At 43.1% G+C, this 27342-nt stretch overlaps 1 protein-coding gene across 4 annotated transcripts; it reads left to right on the top strand.

Moving 5' to 3' along the window:
- The first annotated feature begins 495 nt into the window (after positions 1-495).
- LOC145536635 (claudin-34-like) lies at positions 496-13043 on the top strand. 4 transcript variants are annotated; one of them, XM_081566159.1, is made up of 5 exons: positions 496-716; positions 8517-8639; positions 8899-9221; positions 9769-9807; positions 12176-13043. In XM_081566159.1, the coding sequence occupies exons 3-5, from the start codon at positions 9079-9081 to the stop codon at positions 12861-12863; spliced, it is 870 nt and encodes a 289-aa protein (XP_081422285.1). In that variant the 5' UTR covers positions 496-716; positions 8517-8639; positions 8899-9078; the 3' UTR covers positions 12864-13043. The 4 variants fall into 4 exon arrangements, with proteins under 4 accessions (XP_081422285.1, XP_081422287.1, XP_081422284.1 ...); XM_081566158.1 differs by adding an exon at positions 4877-7228 and having other exon boundaries at positions 525-716; positions 8517-9221; XM_081566161.1 differs by lacking the exon at positions 9769-9807 and having other exon boundaries at positions 516-716.
- The last annotated feature ends 14299 nt before the right edge of the window (positions 13044-27342 follow it).

Here is a 27342-nt window from a genome sequence, read left to right as displayed (position 1 = left end):
TATAGCCACGTGAATGCAGAGTTCCGAAGAATAGCAGGGAGAAATAAGAAGGCCTTCTTAGGTGAGCCACCAGGGAAGCCCCTTATCTAATAAAAGGGATTTCTCAGTGAGATCGAAATGCACTCAGTCCCCTCCTATGGACAGTATGTCATAGTGCCTCCCCTTCCCCCAGCTGGGGGATCACTGTCTGCTGCTCTCAGCGCCCAGGGGGAGGGGGCACCCCAGCCTCTCCCATGGGGAAGCCACAGACCCAAGAACCAGGTGTGTCTCCTTGAGGATGTGATTGTACAAATCATGCACTCACCTTTAATCATCACCTCACACCCTGCATTCGCCAAGAGACACACGGAAGACCGAGGAGACCATGGACCCTGCCACCTGGCCCCACCGCTGCAGTCACCCACATTCCGTGGACGGGCGGACGGACGACCAGCCCCGCAGGACAGGGCCGAGAAGAGCCTCCGCAATGCCCAGCTCCTCCGCTCGCCCCGAGGCGGCTTCCGGTTCAGGCTGGTGACGTCACAGGACGCGACTGAGAAGCAGCCTCCCAGCAATGCCCAGCTCCACACACACGCCGTCTGTCAGCCCCGAAGCAGCTTCCGGTTCAACCCAATGACGTCGCCAACAAACCCGTCGGCCCAGATGAAGTCGCCCGCGATGATGTTGGTGCAGCCGGCAGCCGACCCCGAGCACTGGCCCCGAACCCACGCGGCTAGGTAGGGGAGCCCCCGCAGGGTCAGATTCTCCAGGGACCAGGCCGGGTGGACGAGGACAAACTCCAGGTTCTCCGTGAGGTTGATGCTGGCCATGAACAGCCTGCCTGGGACAAGAGACGGGCTGCTGTTCATGGTGCCGGCTGTAGGGTCAGCCACCCACGTGTGCGGTCACTAACCCACGGAGTCATGTGGCCAACCAACCCCTGAGGTCACCAGCTCACATGGTCACCTGCCCACGTGGTCACTACCCCATGTGGTGATCCCTTCACGTGGCCACCAACCCACGTGGTCACCCACCCATGGGGTCACTAATCTGCGAGGTCATGTGGTCACCTGTCCACATGATTACCCACTCACACTGTCACCCGCCCATGCAGTCACCCACTCACCGGGTCAGCAACTCACATGGTAACCCACCCTGCAGTCAGCAACTCAAACCAGTCACCCACCCACATGGTCACCCACCCACGCGGTCACCAACCCACATGGTCTCCCGCCCATGTGACCAGTAACCCATGGGGTCACCCACCCACGCAGTCACCGCCCATGAGACCACTAACCCATGGGGTCACCTGCCCATGCAGTCACCAAGCTGTGCCATCACCGACCCAGACTCTGACCTCCACAGGGGTCAGAGCTTCAGATGTCTGACAGAGACCAGAGTTCAGACAGCAGGGGCTCACACAGGTGTTGAGTTAGGGGAACCCAGTGAGCCTTTCAGGGAGCCGGCGAGTTTGGGGGACCCAGTGAGCGTTTCAGGGGGCTGGTGAGTATCTGGGGGAAATATCAGTAACCTCAGATATGCAGATGACACCACCCTTATGGCAGAAAATAAAGAACTAAAGAGCCTCTTGATGAAAGTGAAAGAGGAGAGTGAAAATGTTGGCTTAAATCTCAACATTCAGAAAACTAAGATCATGGCATCCAGTCCCATCACTTCATGGCAGATAGATGGGGAAACAGTGGCTGACTAATTTTCTGGGCTCCAGAATCACTGCAGATGGTGATTGCAGCCATGAAATTAAAAGACGTTTACTCCTTGGAAGGAAAGTTATGACTAACCTACACAGCATATTAAAAAGCAGAGACATTACTTTGCTGACAAAGGTCCATCTAGTCAAGGCTATGGTTTTTCCAGTAGTCATGTATGGATGTGAGAGTTGGACTATAGAGAAAGCTGAGCGCCGAAGAATGTATGCTTTTGAACTGTGGTGTTGGAGAAGACTCTTGAGAGTCCCTTGGACTGCAAGGAGAGCCAACCAGTCCATCCTAAAGGAGATCGGTCCTGGGTGTTCATTGGAAGGACTGATGCTGAAGCTGAAACTCCAATACTTTGGCCATCTGATGCAAAGAGCTGACTCATTCGAAAAGACCCTGATGCTGGGAAAAATTGATCACCCTCCTGGTGATCTTGGCTTTCAGCACCTGCTGGGGCTCCCAGAGTCCTCCAATTACAGCTCTAGAGACGTGTCCCATTGGCTTCACAGGGCTGACCAATCCTATGGCTGACTCCTCTTTTTGGTGTCCCAGATGCAGCCCCACCCGTCCTGGCTTCATCTTGGCCCATCATGGCACTACCTGCCTCCACTTCATTTTTTCTCTCTCTGTCTATATATATATATATATATATGGGAAAAGTAAATTGTTTATTGAAAAGTGCATGAGGAAAGGCATTCAGATGAACTCAGAGAGAGTTGACCCCCCTCCCTGCAATCTTTCAGTCTACACCCTCTGGATCCCTGGAGTTTTCTTGGTTATTTAAATTTATTAATTTAAGTGATCTTTGTCCAGTAGGTGAAAAGGGAAAATTTACACTTTGTAAACAAATTCCTGCACGGATAAATACATAATAAACAAGGAATTATAAAATGACAATTGAGAAATATTTGTAAGATAGCTGACAAAGGAGGCATTGACCTATTTATGCAGAGTTCAAAAGTTAAAATAAGAAGAGGAAAAACCCAATAGAAGACAAACATGAAGTAAAAAAGGAAACAAAGAAATACAAATTACTCAGAAGAAAAATAAGAAAAATTACCAGAAAACAGGAGGAAATGTTGAACCTCATTGGTAATAAAAGAAATGCAAACCAAAACAGTAATGGAATACGATTTCTCACAATGCAAATCACCAAAAGTTCAATGAAAGCGTTGAGTGATATCATATGTCTCCTCCAGATTGAGGATGAGAGGGTGGAAAATGAGAGCTCATGCATTATTGTGAAAGCATAAAGTGATGCAACTTTCTGAAGGACAATTTGACAGTATCTAGTAAATTTATAAATGCATGGAGCCACTTAGCAAGACCTTGTTTGCAATTTACATTGCAGAAGTATTTATGCAGTTTCACCAAAATTATATGTATGATGTTCACTGCAATATTTTTCCCATCATCCTAGAAAATCTCTTGGGCCCCTTCCCCACAGTGCCCTTCCCCCATGCAACACCTGCTCTCTATTCTATCAGTATAGATTAGTTTTGCCTCATCTAGAATTTTCTATAAATGGAGCCTACAGTAGGAACACATGTAGTTGCTTTACAATGTTGTGTTATTTCCTGGTGTACAGCAAAGTAAATCAGGTGTGCATCCTTTTTAAGCTTCCTTCCCATTTAGGTTACCAAAGAGCATTGAGGATAGTTACCTGTGCTACACAGATAGTTCTCATTAGTTATCAAGGCATTATTCTCTAAAATATACAAACGGCATGTGTAGCCCAGTATAAAAAAAAATTGATCAATAAACGGACACATGTAAATAGACATTTTTCCAAAGAAGACATACAGATGGCCAACAAACACTTGAAAAAATGCTCAACATCACTAGTTATTAGAGAAATGGAAATGAAAACTACAATAAGGTATTACTTCACACCACTCTAAATAGCCACCAGCAAAAATTCTACAAGCAATAATTTGGAGAGGGTGTGGAGAAAAGGGAGCCCTCTTGCACTGTCGGTGAGCATAAATTGGTACCACCACTATGTTGAACAGTACTGAAGCTCCTTAAAAAACTACAAATATAATCACCATATGACCTGCTCCTAGGCATATGACCTACTCCATGCTGTTTTAGATATTCTGCTGTTGCTGTAGATTTCACTGGATATTCTACATAGATGTTGCTGACCAATAAAAACAGTTTAATTCTTATTTTCCAAACTGAATAACTTCTCTATCATTTTCTAAAATTTCATGGACAGAAATTCAATATAATGAGAGTGGACATCTTTTTGTTGATTCTGATCTTAGAAGTAAAACACTCAGTGTTCTACAATAAAGTGTGATGTTATTTATACAGTTTATTACCTTCATCAGGTTGGGGAAGTTTTCTGTTTCTAGTTTGCTAAGAGTATTTTTTACAGAATGTGCTCAGTCGCTCAGTTGTGTCCAGCTCTTTGTGACCCCATGGAGTATAAACCCCACAGGTTCCTCAGGCCTTGGTGATTCTCCAGGCAAGAATACTTGCAAAGTAATTAGCCTCCAACTAAAATAAATTAATTAATTAAAAAATACTGAAGTGGGTTGCCATGCCCTCCTCCAGGGGATCTTCTCAACCCAGGAACAGATATTAGATTTTATGAAATTACCTTCAGCATTTATCAAGATGACCCTACTGTGTTTCACTTTTAGTTCTTTAGTAAGTTGAATTACACAGACTGATTTTCAAATGTTTAACCAATGCTGCATTCTCAGGGGGACAAAAATCAACAGATGATGCTGTGCCATACTTTGTATATATTGGTGTAGTCTGTGCTTCATTCTAGACACTTTCTATTGCTACCTCTTCAAGTGCACAATTTTCTCCTGCTGCACTATCTAATCTGTCATTTATTCTATCCACTGTGTTTGTCATCTGACACTAGAGTTTTCTATAAGTTATCTATAGTTATCTATAAGATGAAATTGGAACGATTTTATGATTTCCATGTCTCTACTTAATTTTAGACCATACAAAACACAGTTATTCCAAGTATGTTAATGTCTGTGTCTGTAGTTTCTAAAATCTATGCAACTTCTGAGTCAGTTTGATTTCTCAAGGGAATTTTAATATGATTGTTCTTACCTTAGTGAGATTAAATATCTTTTTATTGTGGTTAGGGTATAGTTCCATATCCTTTTTGTCAATTGGCTGCTCATGTCTTTTAAACATGTCTTTCTCAGGTCAGGAAGCAACAGTTAGAACTGGACATGGAACAACAGACTGGTTCCAAATAGGAAAAGGAGTACGTCAAGGCTGTATATTGTCACCCTGCTTATTTAACTTATATGCAGAGTACATCATGAGAAACGCTGGGCTGGAAGAAACACAAGCTGGAATCAAGATTGCCGGGAGAAGTATCAATAACCTCAGATATGCAGATGACACCACCCTTTTGGCAGAAAGCGAAGAAGAACTAAAGAGCCTCTTGATGAAAGTGAAAGAGGAGAGTGAAAAAGTTGGCTTAAAGCTCAACGTTCGGAAAACTAAGATCATGGCATCTGGTCCCATCACTTCATGGGAAATAGATGGGGAAACGGTGGAAACAGTGTCAGACTTTACTTTTTGGGGCTCCAAAATCACTGCTGATGGTGATTGCAGCCATGAAATTAAAAGACGCTTACTCCTTGGAAGGAAGGTTATCACCAACCTAGACAGCATATTTAAAAGCGGAGACATTACTTTGCCAACAAAGGTCCGTCTAGTCAAGGCTATGGTTTTTCCAGTGGTCATGTATGGATGTGAGAGTTGGATGGTGAAAAAAGCTGAGCGCCGAAAAATTGATGCTTTTGAACTGTGGTGCTGGAGAAGACTCTTGAGAGTCCCTTGGACTGTAAGAAGATCCAACCAGTCCATCCTAAAGGATATCAGTCCTGGGTGTTCATTGGAAGGACTGATGCTGAAGCTGAAACTCCAATACTTTGGCCACCTCATGTGAAGAGTTGACTTATTGGAAAGGACCCTAATGCTGGGAAGGATTGGGGGCAGGAGGAGAAGGAGACGGCAGAGGATGAGATGGTTGGATGGCATCACCGACTCGATGGACATGGGTTTGGGTAAACTCCAGGAGTTGGTGATGGACAGGGAGGCCTGGTGTGCTGCAATTCATGGGGTCGCAAAGAGTCGGACACGACTGAGCTACTGAACTGAACTGAATAAAGTGAGTGGCCAGTGCTACATCTGTCTTATAAACTGTTGGCTCGGGTCTTTTTCACATATTTCTATCATGTCATGGGGCAGTTCCACTCCCAGAGGATTTGAGAAACCAACCGATCGTGGAAAACACACGCCAACACCCCCACCCCCACAAACATGCACTGCAGCAGCATTCACAAGGCCCAAGAGATGAAAGGAAAGAGTTGGGTGCAGAAGAAAAGAGACAGAAATGTGACAGACGTTCACAACAAAATATGACTCCGACATTAGGAAAATGCAAAAAAAAATGTCATTTTCAGGGATACACAGAAATCTAGAGCAGATCACAGGAAGTAAAGAAGGGCAGATTAAAGAGATATCACATCATATACCTTCCGGAGGGGATTAAAAAATATTGATGGTGATGAGTACCCAAACAAAAGTGAAATTGACTGACACTCCTGCTAAGGAAATTACGGTTAGCAAAGGGTATTGTTGGGTCAGTGGCTGAAAGGTGAAGGCTGGAATAAACTGATACCCACAAATACCTATGCAATTCATAATCCACATGGACCTCCTGTATCAAGAGACATGTGCTCAACAGATTCCAAAAACATAGCTGTGACAATAACTGCAGCTGAACACCTCCAGGTATGTGTGGAAGGGAACGAGAAACTGTTTCCCTGCAACAACTAAAGTGGTGTCAATAGTCTTAAATTAAAAATAAAGTTTCACTTAAAGAAAAACCTCAAAGCCTCAAGAGACAAAAGCTTTCGGTGACTCCCTGTGCCTCATTTTGCTCTCATTTACAAGCAGGCCTGGGATAACTGCAGAGGCTGCTGTTCTAAAGGATACTGAATATAGCTCCCTGCATTCTGCAGTAGTACCTTGTTTTTCATCTATTCTAAATGCAGGAGTTTGTATCTACCGATCCCCTACTGCCGTCAATCCATCCTCCCTCCACCTTGGCAACCACAAGTCTGTTCTCTATGAGTCTTGTATGTTTTACAGATAGCTTCATTTGTGCCATATCCTGGCTCCTACCCCAGATATGCAGATGATACCACTCTTATGGCAAAAGCGAAGAGGAACTAAGGAGCCTCTTGGTGAAAGTGAAAGAGGAGAGTGAAAAAACATTCAAAATCCTAAGAGCATGGCATCTGGTCCCATCACTTCATGGCAAATAGTTGGGTAAACAATGGAAACAGTGGGAGACTTTATTTTCCTGGGCTCCAAAATCACTGCAGATGGTGACTGCAGCCATGAAATCAAAAGACACTTGCTCCTTGAAAGAAAAGCGATGACCAACCTAGACAGCAAATTAAAAAGATCAAAGAGAAGTTACTCTGCCAACAAAGGTCTAGTCAAAGCTATGGTTCTTCCAGTAGTCATGTTTGGAGGTGAGAGTTGGACTATAAAGAAATCTGAGTGCCAAAGAACTGATGCTTTTTAAACTATGGTGTTGGAGAAGACTCTTGAGAGTCCCTTGGCTTGCAAGGACATCAAATCAGGAGAGCAAGGCAGGAGGAGAAGGGGATGACAGAGGATGAGATGGTTGGATGGCATCACTGACTCAATGAACATGCGTTTGAGCAAGCTCCAGGGGGTGGTGATGGAAAGGGAAGCCTGGCATGCTGCAGTCCATGGGGTCACAAAAAGTCGGACACAACTAGTGACTGAACTGAACTGGCTTCCACGTAGAAGCGATAGCGTATGGTATTTGTCTTTTTCTGTCTGACTTATTTCACTTAGTATGATAGTCTCTTTGTTGTTGCGTAGTCACTGAGTCATGCCCGACTCTTTTGCAGCCCCATGCCCTGTAGCCCACTGGGCTTCTCTGTCCATGGGCTTTCCCAGGCAAGAATCCTGGAGTAGGTAGCCAGTCCCTTCTCCAGGGGATCTTCCCAACCCAGGGATCAAACCTGGCTCTCCTGCATTGCAGGTGGATTCTTTACCACTGAGTCACCTGGGAAGCCCATGATAACCTCTAGGTCCATCCACATTGCTGCAATGTTTCATTCTTTTTTTTACGGCTCGATAGTATTCCATTAAATAGGCACCACGTCATGTTTGCCCATTCATCTCTCTCTGGACTTTAGGTTGTTTCCATGTCTTGGCTATTGTGTGTAGCGCTGCTGTGAACATAGGGGTGCATGCATCTTTCTGAATTTCTGGGTATATTCCCAGCAGTGGGATGCTAGATCGAATAGTAATTCTGTATTTAGTTTTTTGAGAAACCTCTTTACTCTTCTCCATAGTGGCTGCACAAATTTACACTTCCTCCAACAGGGTTGGAGGATACCCTTTTCTCCACATCCTCTCCAGCATTTTTAACTATGTATTTTTGAAATCAGCTTTTTATTTAGCAGTACTAGCAAGTTTTTCCTTCTTTATTCTTCCTAAGGTGGAGTTGTTGTGTTTTGTCCCATTGTAAGGTTATAAAATAGTTTATTGTACATATTCTCTGCCTGGGTTTTCTTCTCCCTATTTGTCCCCATTGTAAGTTCAGTTATAAAGCTCATTGGGTATGTGTGTTTCACTGACATGTTTGTAATTTCTCTGCTCATTTCCTTGGGATGAATTTGTTACAGAAACATTGTACACAGAGGATTCCAGAGGAGTTTTGGCTTCTATGTGAAATGTAGTCCTCACTGCTCGCTCATTGACACGATGTCTCATTTCTTACAGAAGTCCCATCTGAAGCTCTCCCCTATCTTAGCAGCTACCTTATCTAGTCCGTACCGCCATACTCCCGTGGACCATCTGTGATCCAAGACTCAACAGGAAGGGGGTGTTTCCCATGAACTAAGGGTATGTTTCCTAATGTGTTTCTTGTCGTTGGTCTGTCCCGACTCCGTCTCCCCAATGTGGGCACGACTGCTGCTAACGCCTGTGTGTATAGGTTGCCATCGCCTTAAGAAAAAATGTCATTAACTCCAGGTGAGATGGGGTAGGTACCACGTCTGGGGGACAAGAGAAAGGGATGAGGGGGCAATGCCTGAAGCAGGCACACAGGTCTTAAAAGTGCACTCTTAGGTCCTTGGAGTAAACATACTGCCCTCTGGCATAGGGCCAGGAGACACAGAGGAGAGCAGGTGAAGAGGGCATGCCACCGTCAGCAACAGAGAGGCCGCCATGGCGTCCGTGACCTAGCAACTGAGAATGCTGGAGATGCGTACACTGGGTGTGGAATGCGGTGACTGCGAGTCCCAGGAGAGGGCCTTGGCCTCCCGGGCCAGCCCCACTGACTATGGCGGCGAGAGCCCCTCTCCCCCTGGAGAAAGGAGCCTGCCACGCTGAGCAGAAGATGGTGGAGTGGGACTGGTTTTCCGTTGGCAGTTCTGTGCCTCTGAGCTCACTGTCCTCGATCCCAGACACTTCGGGAAGAGTCCGGTTAGTAGATGCTCTGGTTTTCTTGCTGTGTGCGTCTTGTGGTTAAACAGACACGGGTTATGGTGTCACTGTTTTTAAGCGTACAGCTCAGCGGCATTAAGGATATTCACAGTGTTGAGCAACTGTTACCACCATCCCTCTCCCCAGGCTACAGCTTTTGTCACCGTCGAGCACTACCTACCCCTTCCTGCCTCACCCAGCCCCTGGTAACCGCTCTTTTATTTTCTGTGTCTGTGAATTGGACTAGTCTGGGTCCTGTGAAAAGTGAAATCTTTCAGTATTTGTCTCTCCCTACCTGGCTTATTTCTCTCAGCATAATTAGTCTCCAAGGTTCATCCTTTATGTAACGTGTGTCCAAATTTCCTTCCATCCGAAGACTGAGAAATGCCCTGTTATATGGATCGACCACATGTTGTCTCCATGTTTGTTCCTCCATGGATGGAGAATCGGCCCCCACCCCCACCCCGCCACAGCTTAGCTATTGTGAATAATGCTGTTACAAACATGGGCGTACCAGTGTCTGTTTAAGTCCCTGCTTTTTCTGCAGGTGTGCATCTACCCAGAAGAGAAATTCCTGTATCACACGGTAAGTCTTTGTTTGTTTTGAGGAATCCCGGTACTGTTTCCCACAGCAGCCATACCAGTTCATAGTCCCACCAGCAAAACACAAAGGTTCTGGTTTCTCCACATCCTGGCCAATACTTGCTACTTTTGGTGTTTTTTGTTAGGAACCATCCTGTTGAGTGTGAAGTAGTATTTCATCAGGTGTGAGATGTCTTTAGCCAGGTCAAGTAAAAAGAAAACAGATGATTCTAACACAGATACTGAAGATAGAAAGATATCTGCTGTAGGTAACAACGTAACTAGAAGTAAACTTGTAAAACACAGTCCTTTGTTTGCCTCCTATTTAACTTTCCATTTTACAAACACTGATTAGGCAGCTTCTCTAGGCCAGGCTTGGGCTTTCAGGGCATTTCCTCTCTGCATTCTTTGTGCATTTGGTTCTAAAAGAAGAACGGTCCTCTAAGCCAGGGGTCCTCAACCTCTAGGATCTAATGCCTGATGATCAGAGGTAGAGCTGATATCATAATAACAGAAACAATACTGCACAGTAAATGCAATGCGTTTGAATGATCCCCCCCACCCCCCATGAAACCACGTCTGGTGCCACAAAGGTGGGGTACCACTGCTCTAAACATTTTCTAGGGGTGGAATGTTTTTCCATGTTACTAGATAGTCTTACACCTTCACAGCTGCAGAGGCTTATGGTGAATGAATCACCTTACTGCTCACTGGGTATGAGCGCATTTTTCTGCCAGAATTAATCCTCCATTGCTTCACGTTAATGAAGTATTTTTTTCTTTCAACAAATCAGGCTCATCTCTGTTGAACAGCCAGACATCATTAAAAGAGGCAATCTGAGGTCATAAACACAGTGAGGGAAAGAAGCCTATCACACAGGAATGCTTACTGCATGATTTCCCTGTTGAAAATCAGGCAGAATGTTTGGGGAGATGTATTCTGAGATGAGCAAATATAAAGACATAAGGAAGTGGTGATAATGTATGTCTTTCTTCGCTGAGTGTGGGTATGGGCCTGTTGATAATTCATTGAGCTCTCCACTTGGATTATTACGTGCTCTTTCCTATTAATGTCTATCTGATTCTTCACAATACAGGTAGCTTTCAAAACTCCTTAGCCCTTCTAACCCAGTTCAAAATGTCTCTTACTCACTGAGCATCTAGACTTCCAGTTCTAGTCTCATCCCTGATTACGTTACACATTCTGTTTTGTAATATGCTCTTAGTGTCTGATATATTGTGAGTATCTTCCTCCTCCGGTTGGTCACATTTTGTTTTAATGGCAACTAGAATGGCCATAATCAAAATGACTACATGTACCAACGTGTTGGAGAAGATAGAAAGTGCAGACTTCATACATGTCTGGTGCGGATATAAAATGGTATAGCCCTTTGGGAAAACAATTTAGAACTTTCTAAAAAGTGAAACATACATTTGCTGTGAAGTGAAGTGAAGTGAAGTCGCTCAGTCGTGTCTGACTCTTTGCGGCCCCATGGACTGTAGCCTACCAGTCTCCTCCGTCCATGGGATTTTCCAGGCAAGAGTACTGGAGTGGGGTGCCATCGCCTTCTCCAGAGGATCTTCCCGACCCAGGGATCGAACCCAGGTCTTCCGCATTGTAAGCAAGACGCTTTACCATCTAAGCCACCAGGGAAGTAAATCCCAGTCCTGGGTATCTACATGAGGAAAACGAGAACACACCCTCACCCCAGGTTTTGGATAGAAGGGTTTACAGCAGCTTTATTCATAATAGTCTAAACCCGGGGCCAATCCTGATGTCCAAACACTGAGGAGTGAGTCAACAATCTGTGGTGCATCCCTACACGTGAATACTACTCTGGGGGGTCAAAGCTGCCCAGTACTCACACAAGCTACAACATGGATGAACCTTGAACAGAGGCAGACACACGGTATATCACACCGCATACCAGTCCAGTTCTATTCCGAATGCTGGCACACAGCTCCCTTGTATGGAGCTAGCATCCATTATGTAACCAAGCTCTCTTGTTGGACTCGAAGTCATTTCCCATTTGTCAATATTACAAATGTGGCTGTGTCGACCATCTTGGTGGTGAAAGCTTTTCAGCCAGTCTTCGTTATGTCCTTGAACAAATGCCTGGCAGTGGGCCTGTGTATTTGAAGGTTTGTGCATTTGAAGGCTTTCAGTAAACGCTACCCGATGGCCCTTGGCAAAGTGTGCTGGGTCAGCACTCCCACCAGTGGAGCCTCTAGAGTCTCCATTCTCAAAGATAGCACTTCTTTCAAACACAGCACTTCCCTCTTACACATAGCGTCTTCCCTTCGACTATAACCATGGGGGGCTATTCCAGGTACAAGGGTCCCACTCTCATGATGCCCTGTATTCGTTTGCAGTTCCCGTGAGAATGAGGTCGCCCTGCCGTTGATCCCCAGTAACACCAAACGCCAACTGGTAGGGCTCTCTGTAGCCACCATCGGCTGGATCCTCTGCACCATGGCCATGGGCCTGGTGGAGTGGCGAGTGTGGCACATCAACGACACGTCGCTCTTCCCCCGGGACCTGGCCTCCGTGGGGATGTGGAGAGTCTGTGTATTCCAACACACCAACACCGTCAACAGAGCCACTGAGTGTCACCATTACCGCTACCTTGATTCTTACCTGCCTCGCGATATCTGCTTTGCGCAAAACCTCTTCCTGCTCGCCAGCTTTCTAGGGTTTGGGGGCAAAGTCTCCCTCACCTTTGCACTTCGGCGAGTGTACCTGAGACTTCCATGGAAGGACAACGCCCTCAATCCATTTGTTATTGCAGGACTTCTCAACACAGCGGCCAGTGCTTGTGTCACGATTGCCATCGTCTGGAATTACTACGTGGTGGTACACAAAGAGGGAATTTCCTTCCCACCATCTTTCAACATCTCCACCAAGCCAGATACGCAGCAGCTCGGTAGTGCCGTCCTTGTAGCATCTATCGCTGCTTGCATGATGTTTTTAGGTGGTTTGGTTTCCTTTTCTTACAATTCCCCCTTCGAGACCCGAATCCATCCTGCGCGTGCAGAAATCTATAATCCCTCACTGCAATGACTTTCCAAACCCCACATCCCCAGGAGTTTACATGGGAATATGACCAGGATGCTTTGTCAAATAGGTGCAAGGACTCTCAAGACCAGGACGAAAGTAGATTGGGGCAGAAAATGGCCGTTACCTTCTGCCTGAATTTGATTCATTGACTACTTGGTTGAATAAATTGCATGAAAAATCTTACCCAGCTGCCAGATGGTCTTATTGGATCTGCATTTTAAGTATTGTGAAATAAATAATACTCGAAACATCACGTGTGGAAAAAAGCTTCTGAGATGATCAAATCTCCCTCCTAAACTTCTGCTAAAAACAACCAACGTTATGTCCTGTGACATCATAATTACATCTCTTTAGCATGTAAAATTCTCCAAGATGTTTCCAAGTAGAAACGTATAAGGAATCCCCCAACACCCACTTCCAGACTCAACACTTACCAAGATTCTGCCCTACTAGCTTTCTCTCTTTCTTCCTCTCTTTCAATCTCTTTTTCTTTTTCCAAAAGATTTTAAAGCAAATCCCAGACGTCGAGTCCCTTCATCCCTTCCCAATATTTGACACTCATCAATATTACTCCAGTATTACTAACAGACGGATGTTTCCTCGCATAACCATGTTTGTAAAAAACATTTAAGAATTATTTAATAGTATCAAATATTAGAAATTTTAAATGCCTCGAAAATAATTCTATACTCCCCCCCCCCAAGGCACTCACACTGCCTCTTAGGTCTTAATCTAAAGCCCTCCCCCACTGTACGCCCTCTGCCCTTTAAGAAAATGATTTTGACTTGAAATAGGTCAATTATCTTCTCTGAAATGTGTGACCTGCCAAGGCTGAGATGTGGGGTCAGATTTTTGAGGGAGAATATTTCAAAAGTGGTGGATGACAGTAACTGCTGCTTGTATGGATGCTAAGATCCACGGGTGGATCACTAGGGGAAAGTATGCTCCTTTTTCTGTTTCATCCCATTTCCATCTAACCGCGTCATCTCCTGATGGTCTGTGTTTCAATCAATTATTGCACTAAGGATTACAAGAGGTGAGTTTCAGGCATGAACAGTTTTACTGTATTTATTAGCTGGGATGCTAGAATTTTGTTGAGCATGTTTCATCTATTTTCATCAGTGATATCGACCTGTAGTTTTCCTTTCTTGTGGCATCTTTGTCTGGTATTGGTATCAGAGTGACGGTGGCCTCATAGAATGAGTTTGGCAATTTACCTTCCCCTGCAATTTTCTGGAAGAGTTTGACTAGGATAGGTGTGATAGGTATTAGCTCTTCTCTCAATTTGTGGTAGAATTCACCTGTGAAGCCGTCTGGTCCTGGGCTTTTGTTTGTTGGAGAATTTGTGATTACCGTTTTGATTTCCATGCTTGTGATGGGTCTGTTAAGATTTTCTATTTCTTCCTGGTTCAGTTTTGGAAGGTTATACTTTTCTTAGTATTCGTCCGTTTCTTCCATGTTGTCCATTTTATTGTCGTATAGCTGCTGATAGTAGTCTCCTATGATCCTTTGTATGTCTGTGTTGTCTGCTGTGATTTCTCCATTTCAATTTCTGATTTAGTTCATTTGATTCTTCTCCCTTTTTTTCTTGATGAGTCTGGCTAATGATTTGTCTATTTTATTTATCTTCTCAAAGAACCAGCTTTTAGTTTTGCTGATTTTGGCTATGGTCTCCTTTGTTTCTTTTTCATTTATTTCTGCCCTAATTTTTATGATTTCTTTCCTTCTACTAACCCTGGGGTTCTTCATTTCTTCTTTTTTCAGTTGCTTTAGCTGCAGAGTTAGGTTATTTATTTGATGTTTCTCTTGTTTCTTGAGGTAAGCTTGTATTGCTATGCACCTTCCCCATAGCACGGCTTTTACTGAATCCCACAGGTTTTGGGTTATCGTGTTTTCATTTTCATTTGTTTCTATGCATATTTTCATTTCTTTTTTGATTTCTTCTGTTATTTGTTGATTATTCAGAAGCGTGTTGCTTAGCCTCCATGTGTTTGTGTTTTTAATAGTTTTTTTTTTTTTCCTCTGGTAGTTGACATCTAATCTTACTGCATTGTGATCAGAAAAGATGCTTGAAGTGATTTCGATGTTTTTGAATTTACCAAGGCTAGATTTATGGCCCAGGATGTGATCTATCCTGGAGAATATTCCGTGTGCCCTTGAGAAAAAGGTGAACGTCATTGTTTTGGGGTGAAGTTTCCTATAGATATCAATTAGGTCTAACTGGTCCATTGTATCATTTAAAGTTTGTGTTTCCTTGATAATTTTCTGTTTAGTTGATCTGTCCATAGGTGTGAGTGGGGTATTAAAGTCTCCCACTATTATTGTGTTATTGTTAATTTCCCCTTTCATACTTGTTATCATTTGACTTATGTATTCTGGTGCTCCTATGTTGGGTGCATATATATTTAAAACTGTTATATCTTCTTGGATTGATCCTTTGATCCTTATGAAGCCTCCTTCTTTGTCTCATTTCACGGCCTTTATTTTAAACTCTATTTTATCTGATATGAATATTGCTCCTCCTGCTTTCTTTTGGTCTTCATTTGCACGAAATACCTTTTTCCAGCCCTTCACTTTCAGTCTGTATGTGTCCCTTGTTTTGAGGTGGCTCCCTTGTAGACAGCGTATATAGGGGTCTGATTTTGTAACCATTTTACAATACTGGTGAACAGCATGGCAGCTCCTTTAAAAAGTAAAAATAGAATTACCATGTGACCCAGAAATCCCACTCCTGTGTGTATCCCTGGAGAAAACCTTAATTCCAAAAGATACGTCCACCCTAAAGTTCACTGCAGCACTATTTGTCATAGACAAGACATGCAACATTTTTTAATCATAGCAGAAATGGGAAAAAAACAACAAAACAAAAACTTAAAGCAAGCAGTCTATACAGGGGTTCAAATTACTAGGTATTTGTAAAAGTAGAGGCTTAAAGATGAGTGAACAAAGCAAGGATCACGTATCAGGACCAAGTCCTATGATAGCATTCGAACAGCGGAAAAAATGATTTATAATAAAAGAAGTAGCACACTGTCATCTTTTTTTTTTTTTATCTCCCCATCCCAGGAACTCAGAATTCTGAGGCAATGGTCAGCTGAGATCATGGATGATTTTTTTCTTTCTTTGTATTTTTCCAACAGCTTTATGTTTTCTGTTATGAGCATGCATTAATTTTTAATCAACTTATGCAGTATTTTTTCAACATGTAAAGAAGACCTCTGCGTTTTATAAATTACACTCATAAGCATTCTTCTATTTCACCACGAGAGGGCAGCAGAAGCACAGTAAATATTTATTCATACACACATATGAGAGAATGCATCTAGAGTTTACGTCACATTCATAGTCATTCTTCTATTTCTCCACGAGAGGGCAGCAGAAGCACAGTAAATATTTATTCATACACACATATGAGAGAATGCATCTAGAGTTTACGTCACATTCATAGTCATTCTTCTATTTCTCCACGAGAGGGCAGCAGAAGCACAGTAAATATTTATTCATACACACATATGAGAGAATGCATCTAGAGTTTACGTCACATTCATAGTCATTCTTCTATTTCTCCACGAGAGGGCAGCAGAAGCACAGTAAATATTTATTCATGCCCACATATACTCGGGAGAGTCCCTTGGACTGCAAGGTGCTCAAACCAGTCAATCCTAAAGGAAATCGGTCCTGAATATTCATTGGAAAGACTGATGCTGAAGCTGAAACTCCAATCCTTTGGCCACCTGAGTGCGGAGAATTGACTCTTTAGAAGAGACTCTGGTGCTGGGCAAGATTGAAGGCAGGAAGACAAGGGGACGACAGAGGATGAGATGGCTGGATGGCATTACCCACTCTACGAATGTGAGTTTGAGCAGGCTCCAGGAGTTGGTGATGGACAGGCTCGCAAAGAGTAAGACTCGACTGAGGAACTGAACTGAGCTGACTGACATATACATAGAAAATTCTAATACAGTGTCAAAAGGGACACACTATGCCAACAGTGGTGTACTACACGTTTTCATAATACATCCAGAAAATAACCACAGATGAATACCTCTATGTATCGTTAAAAGGATACAAGAATCTGTACAACTACAACAATGCAGCCATTTGAGTCAACGTGCACGGACTGAGAGATGATCATATTAAGCTAAGTGAGTCAGACAGAGAAAGACAAACATGAAATGATATCACCTAAATAGTGGAATCCAAGATATGACACAAATGAACATCTGTATGAAACAGAAGCACACTCACAGACGTAGAGACAGACTTGTGGCTTCAGAGGCAGAGACAATTGGAGGAGCGATGGAGTAAGAGATTGGGGTTAAGAGATATAAACTTCAGTATATGAAATTGATGGGCAAGTTCCTACTGTAGAGCACACAGAACTATATTCAGTATCCTACGATCAATCGTAATGGAAAAGAATACATATGGGACTTCCTGGTGGTCCAGTGGTTAACTCCTCCACTGTTGGTGGGAATGTAAGTTGGTGCAGCCACTATGGAAAACAGTATGGAGGTTCCTCAGAAAAGTAAAACTAGAATTATCGTATGATCCAGAAATTCCATTCCTGGGCATAAACCCAGACAAAACTGTAACCTCCAAAGATACATGCACCCCGATATTCAGAGCAGCACTATTCACAGGAGCCAAAACAGAAACGCATCCTAAATGTCCACTGACAGATGAATGGATAGAGAGAAGTGGTACATATATAGAACAGAAGAGTACTCAGCCATAAAAACTGAAATGATGCCTTGTGCAGCAACATGGATGGACTGAGAGAATGTCAAACAAAGTGAAATAAGTCAGACAGAGAAAGACAAATAGCAGATGATACCACTTATATGTGGAATCTAAGTATGACACAAATGAACGTATCTATGAAACAGAGACAGACTCATGGAAACAGCAAACAGACCTACGGTTTCCAAGAAGGAGGGGGGTGGGGAGGGAGGAGTAGGAGGGTGGGGTTAGCAGATGCAAACTATTCCATATGAGATGTATAAACAACAAGGTCCTACTGTAGAGCACAGGGAAGTATATTCAGTGTCCTATGATAAGCCATATTGGAAGAGAATAGAAAAAAGAATATATATGGGACTTCCCTGGTGGTCCAGTGGTTAAGACTCCACACTTCCACTGCAGGGGGTATGGGTTTAATCCCTGGCCAGGGAACTAATCCCACACACCCTGCAGCATATTAGAAAACAATAAGATTAAAGAAAAAAAATATATATATACATATATATACACACACACGCAATGTATATACACAAATATATGTATATAACTGAATCCCTTTGCTGTAAAGCAGAAATTAACACAGTATTGTATACTTCAGTAAAAAAAATTAACATGACTGGGATAAAAAGATTAGTATATTTCATTGTTTGTAAATTTTATATCCAAAGAAAAGTACTGTAAACAAATACAGCTGACCACTTCATGGCAGGCTTGCTGAAATACTTATGGAGGTGCATACTGATGTCTGAAATTTATCACCAAATACACCAAGGAATAAGATGGATTGATGGCTGGATAGTGGGATGGACAAATGGGTAGACACATGAGAAAGGAAGTATTGTAAAATAGTTACAGTAGAAGCTAGGTGGGAAGTCTTTGTGTATTAGCTAGAAAACATGTTCAACCTCGTTGAATGTTTGGAAATTTTTATAATAAAGTGTTGGGGAAAGTACAGAGCAAAGAGCAATGAAAACCACAAGCACACGAAGTACAATTTCAACTTTACAAATATGAGCTGAAAAAAGATGCAGAGGAGAGAGGCTAAAATATTGTGCACTCAATCACTCAGTCGTGTCTGGTTCTTTTGCAACTGAATCGACTGTAGCCCACCAGGCTCCTCTGTCCATAGGATACTCCAGGCAAGAATACTGGAGTGAGTTACCAATCCCTTCTCCAGGGGATCTTCCCGACCCAGGGATCTAACTCCTGTCTTCTGCATTGGCAGGTGGGTTCCTTACCACTGAGCCCCCAAGGAAGCCCCAAAATATGAACTGTAGTGAAACTAAACATGGCTTTTACTTACTTTTTCACACTCCGTGCACTGACCAAGTTCTTTTCCCAATATCCACAGACTACATTTTTCATAATAAAAGTAGCATCACCTTCCCTCTGGCCCAAGGGAGACAGGCCTGCCGGGCAGCATCATCGCCCTGCTTGTGCTCCCCTCCTCCTGACCCTGGCTCCGAGCACCTGCTGGGGCTCCCAGAGTCCTCCAATCACAGCTCGAGCTGTGTTCCTGTTGGCTTCACAGGGCTGACCAAGCCTATGGCTGACTCCTCTGTTTGGAGTCCCAGATGCAGCCCCATCCATCCTGGCTTCATCTTGGCCCATCTTGGAGCTACCCGCCTCCACTTCAGTTTTGTCTCTTATATTTGAGGGTAAAGTAAGAAGCTTATTGAAAAGTACATGTGGAAAGGCACCCAGGTGAACTCAGAGAGCGTTGCCTCCTCCCAATTCTTTTAACCCACACCCTGTAACGTCCTAGAGTTTTTGCCCGTTATTTAAATTTCTTATTTTATGTGATCATTGTCCAGGAGCTAAAAAAGGGAAAATTTACATAACTTTCTTTGCAGTAAAATTCCTGCATGGCTAATAAACAATAAACAAGGGATTATAAAATGACAACTGAGAAATATGTGGAAGATACCTGACAAAGGGCTCATTTACCTAATTTATGCAGAGTCCAAAGTTAAAATAAGAGACGAAAAATCTAATAGAAGACAAACATGAAGTAAACAAAGGGTACAAAGAAATACAAATTACCCAGAAAATACAAAAGAAAAATTACCAAAAACCAGGAAGAAATGTTGAACCAAACTGGGAATAACAGGAATGCAAACCAAAACAATAATGGAATACGACTTCTCACCATGCAAACTGCCAAAAGTTCAATGAGAAAGTTGAAAGATACCAAATTTTCCCTCCAAACTGAAGATGAGGGTTTAGAAAACGAGTGCTCATGCATTGCTCTGAAAGCATAAAGTGATGCAACTTCCTGAAGGACAATTTGACAATAACTAGTCCATTCATAAATGCATGGAGCCACTTAGCAAGACCCTGTGTGGAATTTACACTGCAGAAATATTTATGCAAGTACACCAAACTTATATATATGTATATATATATGATGGTTACTGCAATATTTATTTTCCCATCATCCTAGAAAATCGCTTTGGGACTCTTCCCCACACTGTCCTTCTCCCATGCAAGTTCCCATGATAGAACTGAGAACCCCTGTTAGATTAGTTTTGCCTCACCTAGAACATCGTATAAATGGAGCCCACAGCAGGTACACGTGTAGAAGCTTTACAATGTTGTGTTACTTTCTGCTGTACAGAAACGTAAATCAGCTGTGCCTATGTGTGTGTGTGTATATATCCCCCCTTGTTAAAATTTCTTTGCCATGTAGGTCACCACAGCGCATTGCGGACAGTTCCCTGTGCTACCCAGATGGTTCTCATTCATTCAGCTCAGCTCAGTTCAGTTCAGTCACTCAGTCGTGTCTGACTCTTTGCGATCCAATGGACTGCAGAAGGCCAGGCTTCCCTGTCCATCACCAACTCCCACAACGTACTCAAACTCATGTCTATCATGTCAGTGATGCCATCCAACCATCTCATCCTCTGTCGTCCCCTCCTCCTTCCATCTTCAGTCTTTCCCAGCATCGGGGTCTTTTCAAATGAGTCAGTCCTTCGCATCAGGTGGCCAAAGTGTTGGACTTTTAGCTTCAGCATCAGTCCTTCCAATGAATATTCAGAACTGATTTCCTTTAGGGTGGAATGGTTGGATCTCCTTGCAGTCCAAGGGACTCTCAAGAATCTTCTGAAACACCACAGTTCAAAAGCATCTGGCCTTCGGTGCTCAGCTTTTTTACAGTCCAAATCTCACAGCCATACATGACCACTGGAAAAAAACAACAACAACATAGCTTTGACTAGACGGACCTTTGTTGGCAAAGTAATGTCTCTGATTTTTAATATGCTGTCTAGTTTGGTCATAGCTTTTCTTCCAAGGAGCATGCATCTTTTAATTTCATGGCTGCAGTCACCATCTGCAGTGATTCTGAAGACCCAAAATAAAGTCTCTCACTGTTTCCCCATCAATTTGCCATGAAGTGATGGGACCGGATACCATGATATTAGTTTTCTGAATGTGGAGCTTTAAGCCAACTTTTTCACTCTCCTCTTTCAGTTTCATCAAGAGGCTCTTTAGTTCCTCGCTTTCTGATATAAGGCTGGTGTCATCTGCATATATGAGGTTATTGATATTTCTGCCAGCAATCTTGATTCCAGCTTGTGCTTCGTCCAGCGTGGCATTACACATGATGTACATTGCATATAAGTTAAATAAGCAGGGTGACAATATACAGCCTTGATGTCCTCCTTTCCCGATTCGGAACCAGTCTGTCGTTCCATGTCCAGTTCTAACTGTTTCTTTTGACCTGCATACAGATTTCTCAGGAGGCATGTCTGGTATTCCCATCTTTTGAAGAATTTTCCAGTTTATTGTGATCCGCACAGTCAAAGGCTTTGGCATAGTCAACAAAGCAAAAGTAGATGTTTTCCTGGAACTCTTGCTTTTTCGATGATCCAGGGGATGTTGGCAATTTGATCTCTGGTTCCTCTGCCTTTTACAAATGCAGCTTGAACATCTGTAAGTTCACAGTTCATGTACTATTGAAGCATGGCTTGGAGAATTTTGAGCACTAGTTTACCAGCGTTTGAGATGAGTGCAGTTGTGTAGTAGTTTGAGCATTCTTTGGCATTGCCTTTCTTTGGGATTAGAATGAAAACTGACCTTTTCCAGTCCTGTGGCCCCTGCTGAGATTTCTAGATTTGCTGGCATATTGAGTGCAGCACTTTCACAGCATCATCTTTCAGGATTTGAAATAACTCAACTGGAATTCCATCACCTCCACTAGCTTTGTTCGTCGTGATGCTTCCTAAGGCCCACTTGACTTCACATTCCAGGATGTCTGGCTCTAGGTGAGTGATCACACGCTCGTGGTTATCTGGGTCATGTAGATCTTTCTTGCATAGTTCTGTGTATTCTTGCCACCTCTTCTTAATATCTTCTGTTTCTCTTAGGTCCATACATTTTCTGTCCTTTATTGTGCTCATCTTTGCATGAAATGTTCCCTTGGTGTCTCTAATTTTCTTGAAGTGATCTCTTGTCTTTCCCATTCTATTGTTTTCCTCTATTTCTTTGCATTGATCGCTGGGGAAGGGTTTCTTATCTCTCCCTGCTATTCTTTGGAACTCTGCATTCAGATGGGTATATCTTTCCTTTTCTCCTTTGCCTTTTGCTTCTCTTGTTTTCTCAGCTGTTTTTAAGGCCTCCTCAGAGAACCATTTGGCCTTTTGCATTTCTTTTATTTGGAGATGATCTTGATCACTGCCTGCTGTACAATCTCACGAACCTCATCAGTTATCAAGGCGTTATTCCCCAAAATATACAAACAGCTCATGTAGGCCCGTGTAAAACAAAACAAAACAAAACTCAATCAAAAATTGGGGCAGATCTAAATAGACATTTTTCCAAAGAAGACATGCAGATGGGCAAAAAACCCATGAAAAGATGCTCAACATCACTAATTATTAGAGACATGCACATCAAAACTACAATGAGGTATTACTTCACACCAGTCAGAAGAGCCAGCATCAAAAATTCTACAAACAATAATTTCTGGAGAGTGTGTGGAGAAAAGGGAAGCCTCCTGCTCTGTCGGCGGGCATGTAGACTGGTAGAGCCACTATGGTGAACGGTAGGGCAGCTCCTTAAAAAACTAACAAAAGAATTACCATATGACCCAGCACCTCACGGGTGGGCATATTCCTGGAGAAAACCTTAATTCCAAAAGATGCATGCACTCCAATCTTCATTGTAGCACTCTTTACCGTAGCCAAGATATTCAACATTTTTTTTAATCATAGCAAAAGAGGAAAAACAGAAAAACAAAATCTTGAAGCAAACAGGCTCTAAACAGGGGATCAAATTACTAGGTGTTTGTAAAAGTAATGCTTAAATATAAGCAAAGGAGCAAGTATCAGAACCAAGTTGTATGTTAGAATTCAGATAGCAGAAATGATTTTATGCTAAAGAAAGAAGCACACCCTCATCTCCCCATCCTAGGAACTCAGAATTCTGAGCCAATGGTAAAGTGACATCATGGGTGATTTTTTTTCTTACGTTGTATTTTTCTGGCAACTTTACGTTTTCTGTCAGGAGCATGTATCAATTTTTAATAAAGCTGTACAGTATATTTTCCAACACGTGCAGAATGCATCTGGATTTTATAAATTACATTCATACATATTCTTCTATTTCTTCACGAGGGGGCAGCAAAAGCACAGTAAATATTTATTCATACATACATATGAGAGAATACATCTGGATTTTATAAATTGCATTCACAAGCATTCTTCTAGTTCTCCACCAGAGGGGAGCATAAGCACAATAAATATTTATTCTAACCCACATATACTCTGGAGAGTCCTTTGGACTGCAAAGAGATCAAAACGGTCAATCCTAAAGGAAATCAGTCCTGAATATTCATTGGAAGGAGTGATGCTGAAGCTGAAACTCCAATACTTTGGCCACCTGATGCGAAGGACTCACTCACTGGAAAAGACTCTGATGCTGGGAAATACTGAAGGCAGGAGAAGAAAGGGACGATAGAGGATGAGGTGGTTGGATGGCATCACCCACTTGATGGACCTGAGTTTGAGCAAGCTCCGGGAGTTGGTGATGGACACGGAAGTCTGGCGTGCTGCAGTTCATGGGGTTGAACAGAGTCAGACGCGACTGAACTGAACTGACTGATATATACATATAAAATCCTAAGACAGCCTCAAAATGGACATACGATACCAAGAGTGGTCTACTAAATACATTTTAATAATATATTCGTAAAAATAACCACAGATGAATACCTCTATGTATGGTTAAAAGGATCCACGAATCTGTACAGCTACAACAATAAGGCCATTTGAGGCACCATGCATGGACTGAGAGATGATCATTCTAAGTGAAGTGCATCACACAGAGAAAGATAAACACCAAATATCACTTAAACGTGAAATCGAAGATATGACACAAATGAACATATGTATGAAACAGAAACACACTGATGGACATAGAGAACAGACTTGTGGCTTCCAAGGCAGAGAGCATTGGGGGAGGGATGGGGGAAGAGATTGGAGTTAAGAGATATAAACTAGAGTAGATGGAATGCATAGACAAGTTCCTGCTGTACAGCACAGAGAACTATATTCAGACCCTATGATAAACCATAATGGAAAAGAATACATATGGGGCTTCCCTGGAAGCCCAGTGATTAGGACCACACACTTACACTTGAGGGGATGCACGTTGAATCCCGGGTCAGGGCACTAACCCCACATGCCACACAGTGTAGACAAAAGAAAAAAGACTAAATAGAAGAATGTACACACATACACAGTGTATATACAGACATGTATGTGCATAACCGAATCACTTTTCTGTAAAGCAGAAATTAACACAACATCGCAAATCAGGCATACTTCAGTTAAAAAGTAACATGACTGGGAAAAAAAAAGATCGGAATATTTCATTGTATGTAAAGTTTATATCCAAAGAAAATTGCTCTAAACAACCACGGCTCACTACTTAATGGCAGGCTTGCTGAAATACTTAAGGAGACACATACTCATGTCTGCAATTCACCACAAAATGCTCCAAGGAAAAAGATGGACTGTTGATTGCAAAGAGGGATGGACAAATGGATAGATGGGTGACAAAGGAAGTATTGTAAGATGGTTACAAAACCAGACCCCTATATATGCTGTCTACAAGAGACCCACCTCTCACCAAGGGACACATACAGAGTCAAAAGGAAGGGCTGGAAAAGGATGTTCCGTGCAAATGGACACCAAAAGAAAGCAGGAGTAGCAATTCTCTTATCAGATTAAATAGACTTTGAAATAAAGGCCGTGAAAAGAGACAAGGACACTACATAATGATCAAAGGATCAGTCCAAGAAGATACAGCAGTTATAAATACATATGCACCCCACATAGGAGTGCCTCAATACGTAAGGCAAATGCTAACAAGTAGGAAAGGGGAAAGTAACAGTAACACAATAATACTCGGAGACTTTAACACCCCACTCACACCTATGGACAGATCAACCAAACAGAAAATTTAAAAGGAAACACAAACATTAAGTGCTACAATCGACGAGTTCAATTCAGTTCAGTTCAGTCGCTCAGTCGTGTCCGACTCTTTGCGACCCCATGGACTGCAGTGTGCTGGGCCTCCCTGTCCATCACCAACTCCCGGAGTTTACTCAAACTCATGTCCATGGAGTCGGTGATGCCATCCAACCATCTCATCCTCTGGCGTCCCCTTCTCCTCCCTCCTTCAGCCTTTCCCATCATCAGGGTCTTTTCAAATGCGTCATTTCTTCACATCAGGTTGCCAAAGTATTGGAGTTTCAGCTTCTGCATCAGTCCTTCCAATGAACATTCAGGACTGATCTCCTTTAGGAGGGACTGGTTGGATCTCCTTGCAGTCCAAGGGACTCTCAAGAGTCTTCTCCAACACCACAGTTCAAAAGCATCAATTCTTTGGTGCTCAGCTTTCTTTATAGTCCAACTCTCACATCCGTACATGTCTACTGGAAAAACCATAGCTTTGACTAGACAGACCTTTGTTGGCCAAGTAACGTTTCTGCTTTTTAATATGCTGTCTAGTTGGTCATAACATTCTCCCAAGGAGTAAGTGTATTTTCATTTAATGGCTGCGGTCACCATCTGCAGTGACTTTGGGGCCCCAAAAGATAAAGGGTGTCACTGTTTCCACTGTTTCCCCATCTATTTGCCATGAAGTAATGGGACCAGATGCCGTGATCTTCATTATCTTAGACTCTTAGCTTAGCTATCCTTAATTAGCACTCCTTATCTTAGCTCAGCTCTCCTTGGCTTAGCTCACCTTAGCCCTCCTTAGCAAAACTCTCCTTAGCTCAGCTCTCCTCAACTCAGCTCTCCATAGCTCTCCTTATCTAAGCTTTCCTTAGCTCAACTCTCCTTACCTTAGCCCTCCTTAGCTCTCCTTTCACAGTTCTAGTCAGCTCAGCTCTCTGTAGCTCTCCACAGCTCTCCTTAGCTCACCTCTCCATAGCTCAGCTCTCCTTAGCTCTCCATAACTCTCCTTAGCTTAGCCCTCCTTAGCTCAGCGCTCCTCAGCTCAGTTCTTCATAGCTCTCCTTAGCATAGCTCTCTTTAGCTCAGCTCGCCATAGCTCAGCCCTCCTTAGCTTAGCTCTCCTTAGGGTAGCTCAGCTGTCCTTAGCTCAGCCCCCTTTTTCTAGCTCTCCTTAGCGAAGCTCAGCATTCCTTAGCTCTCCTTAGCTTACCTCTTCTTAGCTTAGCTCTCTTTATCTTAGCTCTTATTAGCTCTCCTAGAGGGCTATGGAGAGCTAAGGAGAGCTGAGCTGAGCTGAGGAGGGCTAAGCTAAGGAGAGATGAGTTAAGGAGGGCTACGAGGGCTGAGCTTAGGGGAGCAGAGCTAAGGCGAGCCACTTAAGGAGAAGTGGCTTCCTTATGCAGGAGTAATTAAGTAAGTAATTACTTAAGGAGTAGTAATTAAGTAAGTAATTCCTTACTTAAGGAGAAGTAATTAAAGAGAGCTAAGGAGGGCTGAACTAAGGAGAGCTATGGACAGCTTAGCTAAGGAAAGCTAAGCTAACGAAAGGAGAGCTGAGTTAAGGAGAGCCACGCTCAGGAGAGCTAGGAGGGCTGAGCTTAGGGGAGCTGAGCTAAGGTGAGCTAAGCTAAGGAGAACTGAGCTATAGAGAGCTACAGAGAGCTAAGGTAAGGAGAAGTAATTAAGGAGAGCTATCCTAAGGAGGGCTGAGCTAAGGAGAGCTTAGCTAAGGAGAGCCAAGCTAATGATAGCTAAGCTAAGGAGAACTGAGCTAAGCAGGCTGAGCTAAGGAAAGCTGTGGAGAGCGAGCTGGGTAGGGCTAAGCTATGGAGAGCTACAGAGAGCTAAGCTAAGGAGAAGTAATTCAGGAGAGCTATCCTAAGGATGGCTGAGCTAAGGAGAGCTATGCTAGGGAGAGCTCAGCTAAGGAGAAATAATTGAGGAGAGCTCTCAAAGAAACAGAGGGAAACAATAGAAAGGCAAAGACTGGAGATCTCTACAATAAAATTAGAGATACCAAGGGAACATTTCATGCAAAGATGAGCACAATAAAGGACAGAAATGGGATGGATCTAACAGAAGCAGAAGATATTACGGAGAGGTGGCAAGAATACACAGAAGAACTATACAAAACAGATCTTCACGATCCAGATAATCATGATGGTGTGATCTCTCACCTAGAGCCAGAGCCAGACATCCTGGAATGTGAAGTCAAGTGGGCTTTAAGAAGCGTCACTATGAAAGAAGCTGGTGGAGGTGATGCAATTCCAGTT

Source organism: Giraffa tippelskirchi, chromosome X (assembly GCF_054371585.1).
Source record: "Giraffa tippelskirchi isolate mGirTip1 chromosome X, T2T-mGirTip1v1.2.pri, whole genome shotgun sequence".
In the NCBI taxonomy this organism is placed as follows: domain Eukaryota; kingdom Metazoa; phylum Chordata; class Mammalia; order Artiodactyla; family Giraffidae; genus Giraffa; species Giraffa tippelskirchi.
The sequence above is the reverse complement of the archived record's forward strand: the minus strand, read 5'-3'. Positions and strand labels throughout refer to the sequence as shown.

Coding starts and splice junctions, on each gene's coding strand:
- LOC145536635 (XM_081566159.1), top strand. CDS start 9,079: ATGGCGGCGAGAGCCCCTCTCCCCCTGGAGAAAGGAGCCTGCCACGCT. Junction 9,222..9,768: donor GACACTTCGGGAAGAGTCCG/GTTAGTAGATGC, acceptor CTTTTTCTGCAG/GTGTGCATCTACCCAGAAGA. Junction 9,808..12,175: donor AGAAATTCCTGTATCACACG/GTAAGTCTTTGT, acceptor ATTCGTTTGCAG/TTCCCGTGAGAATGAGGTCG.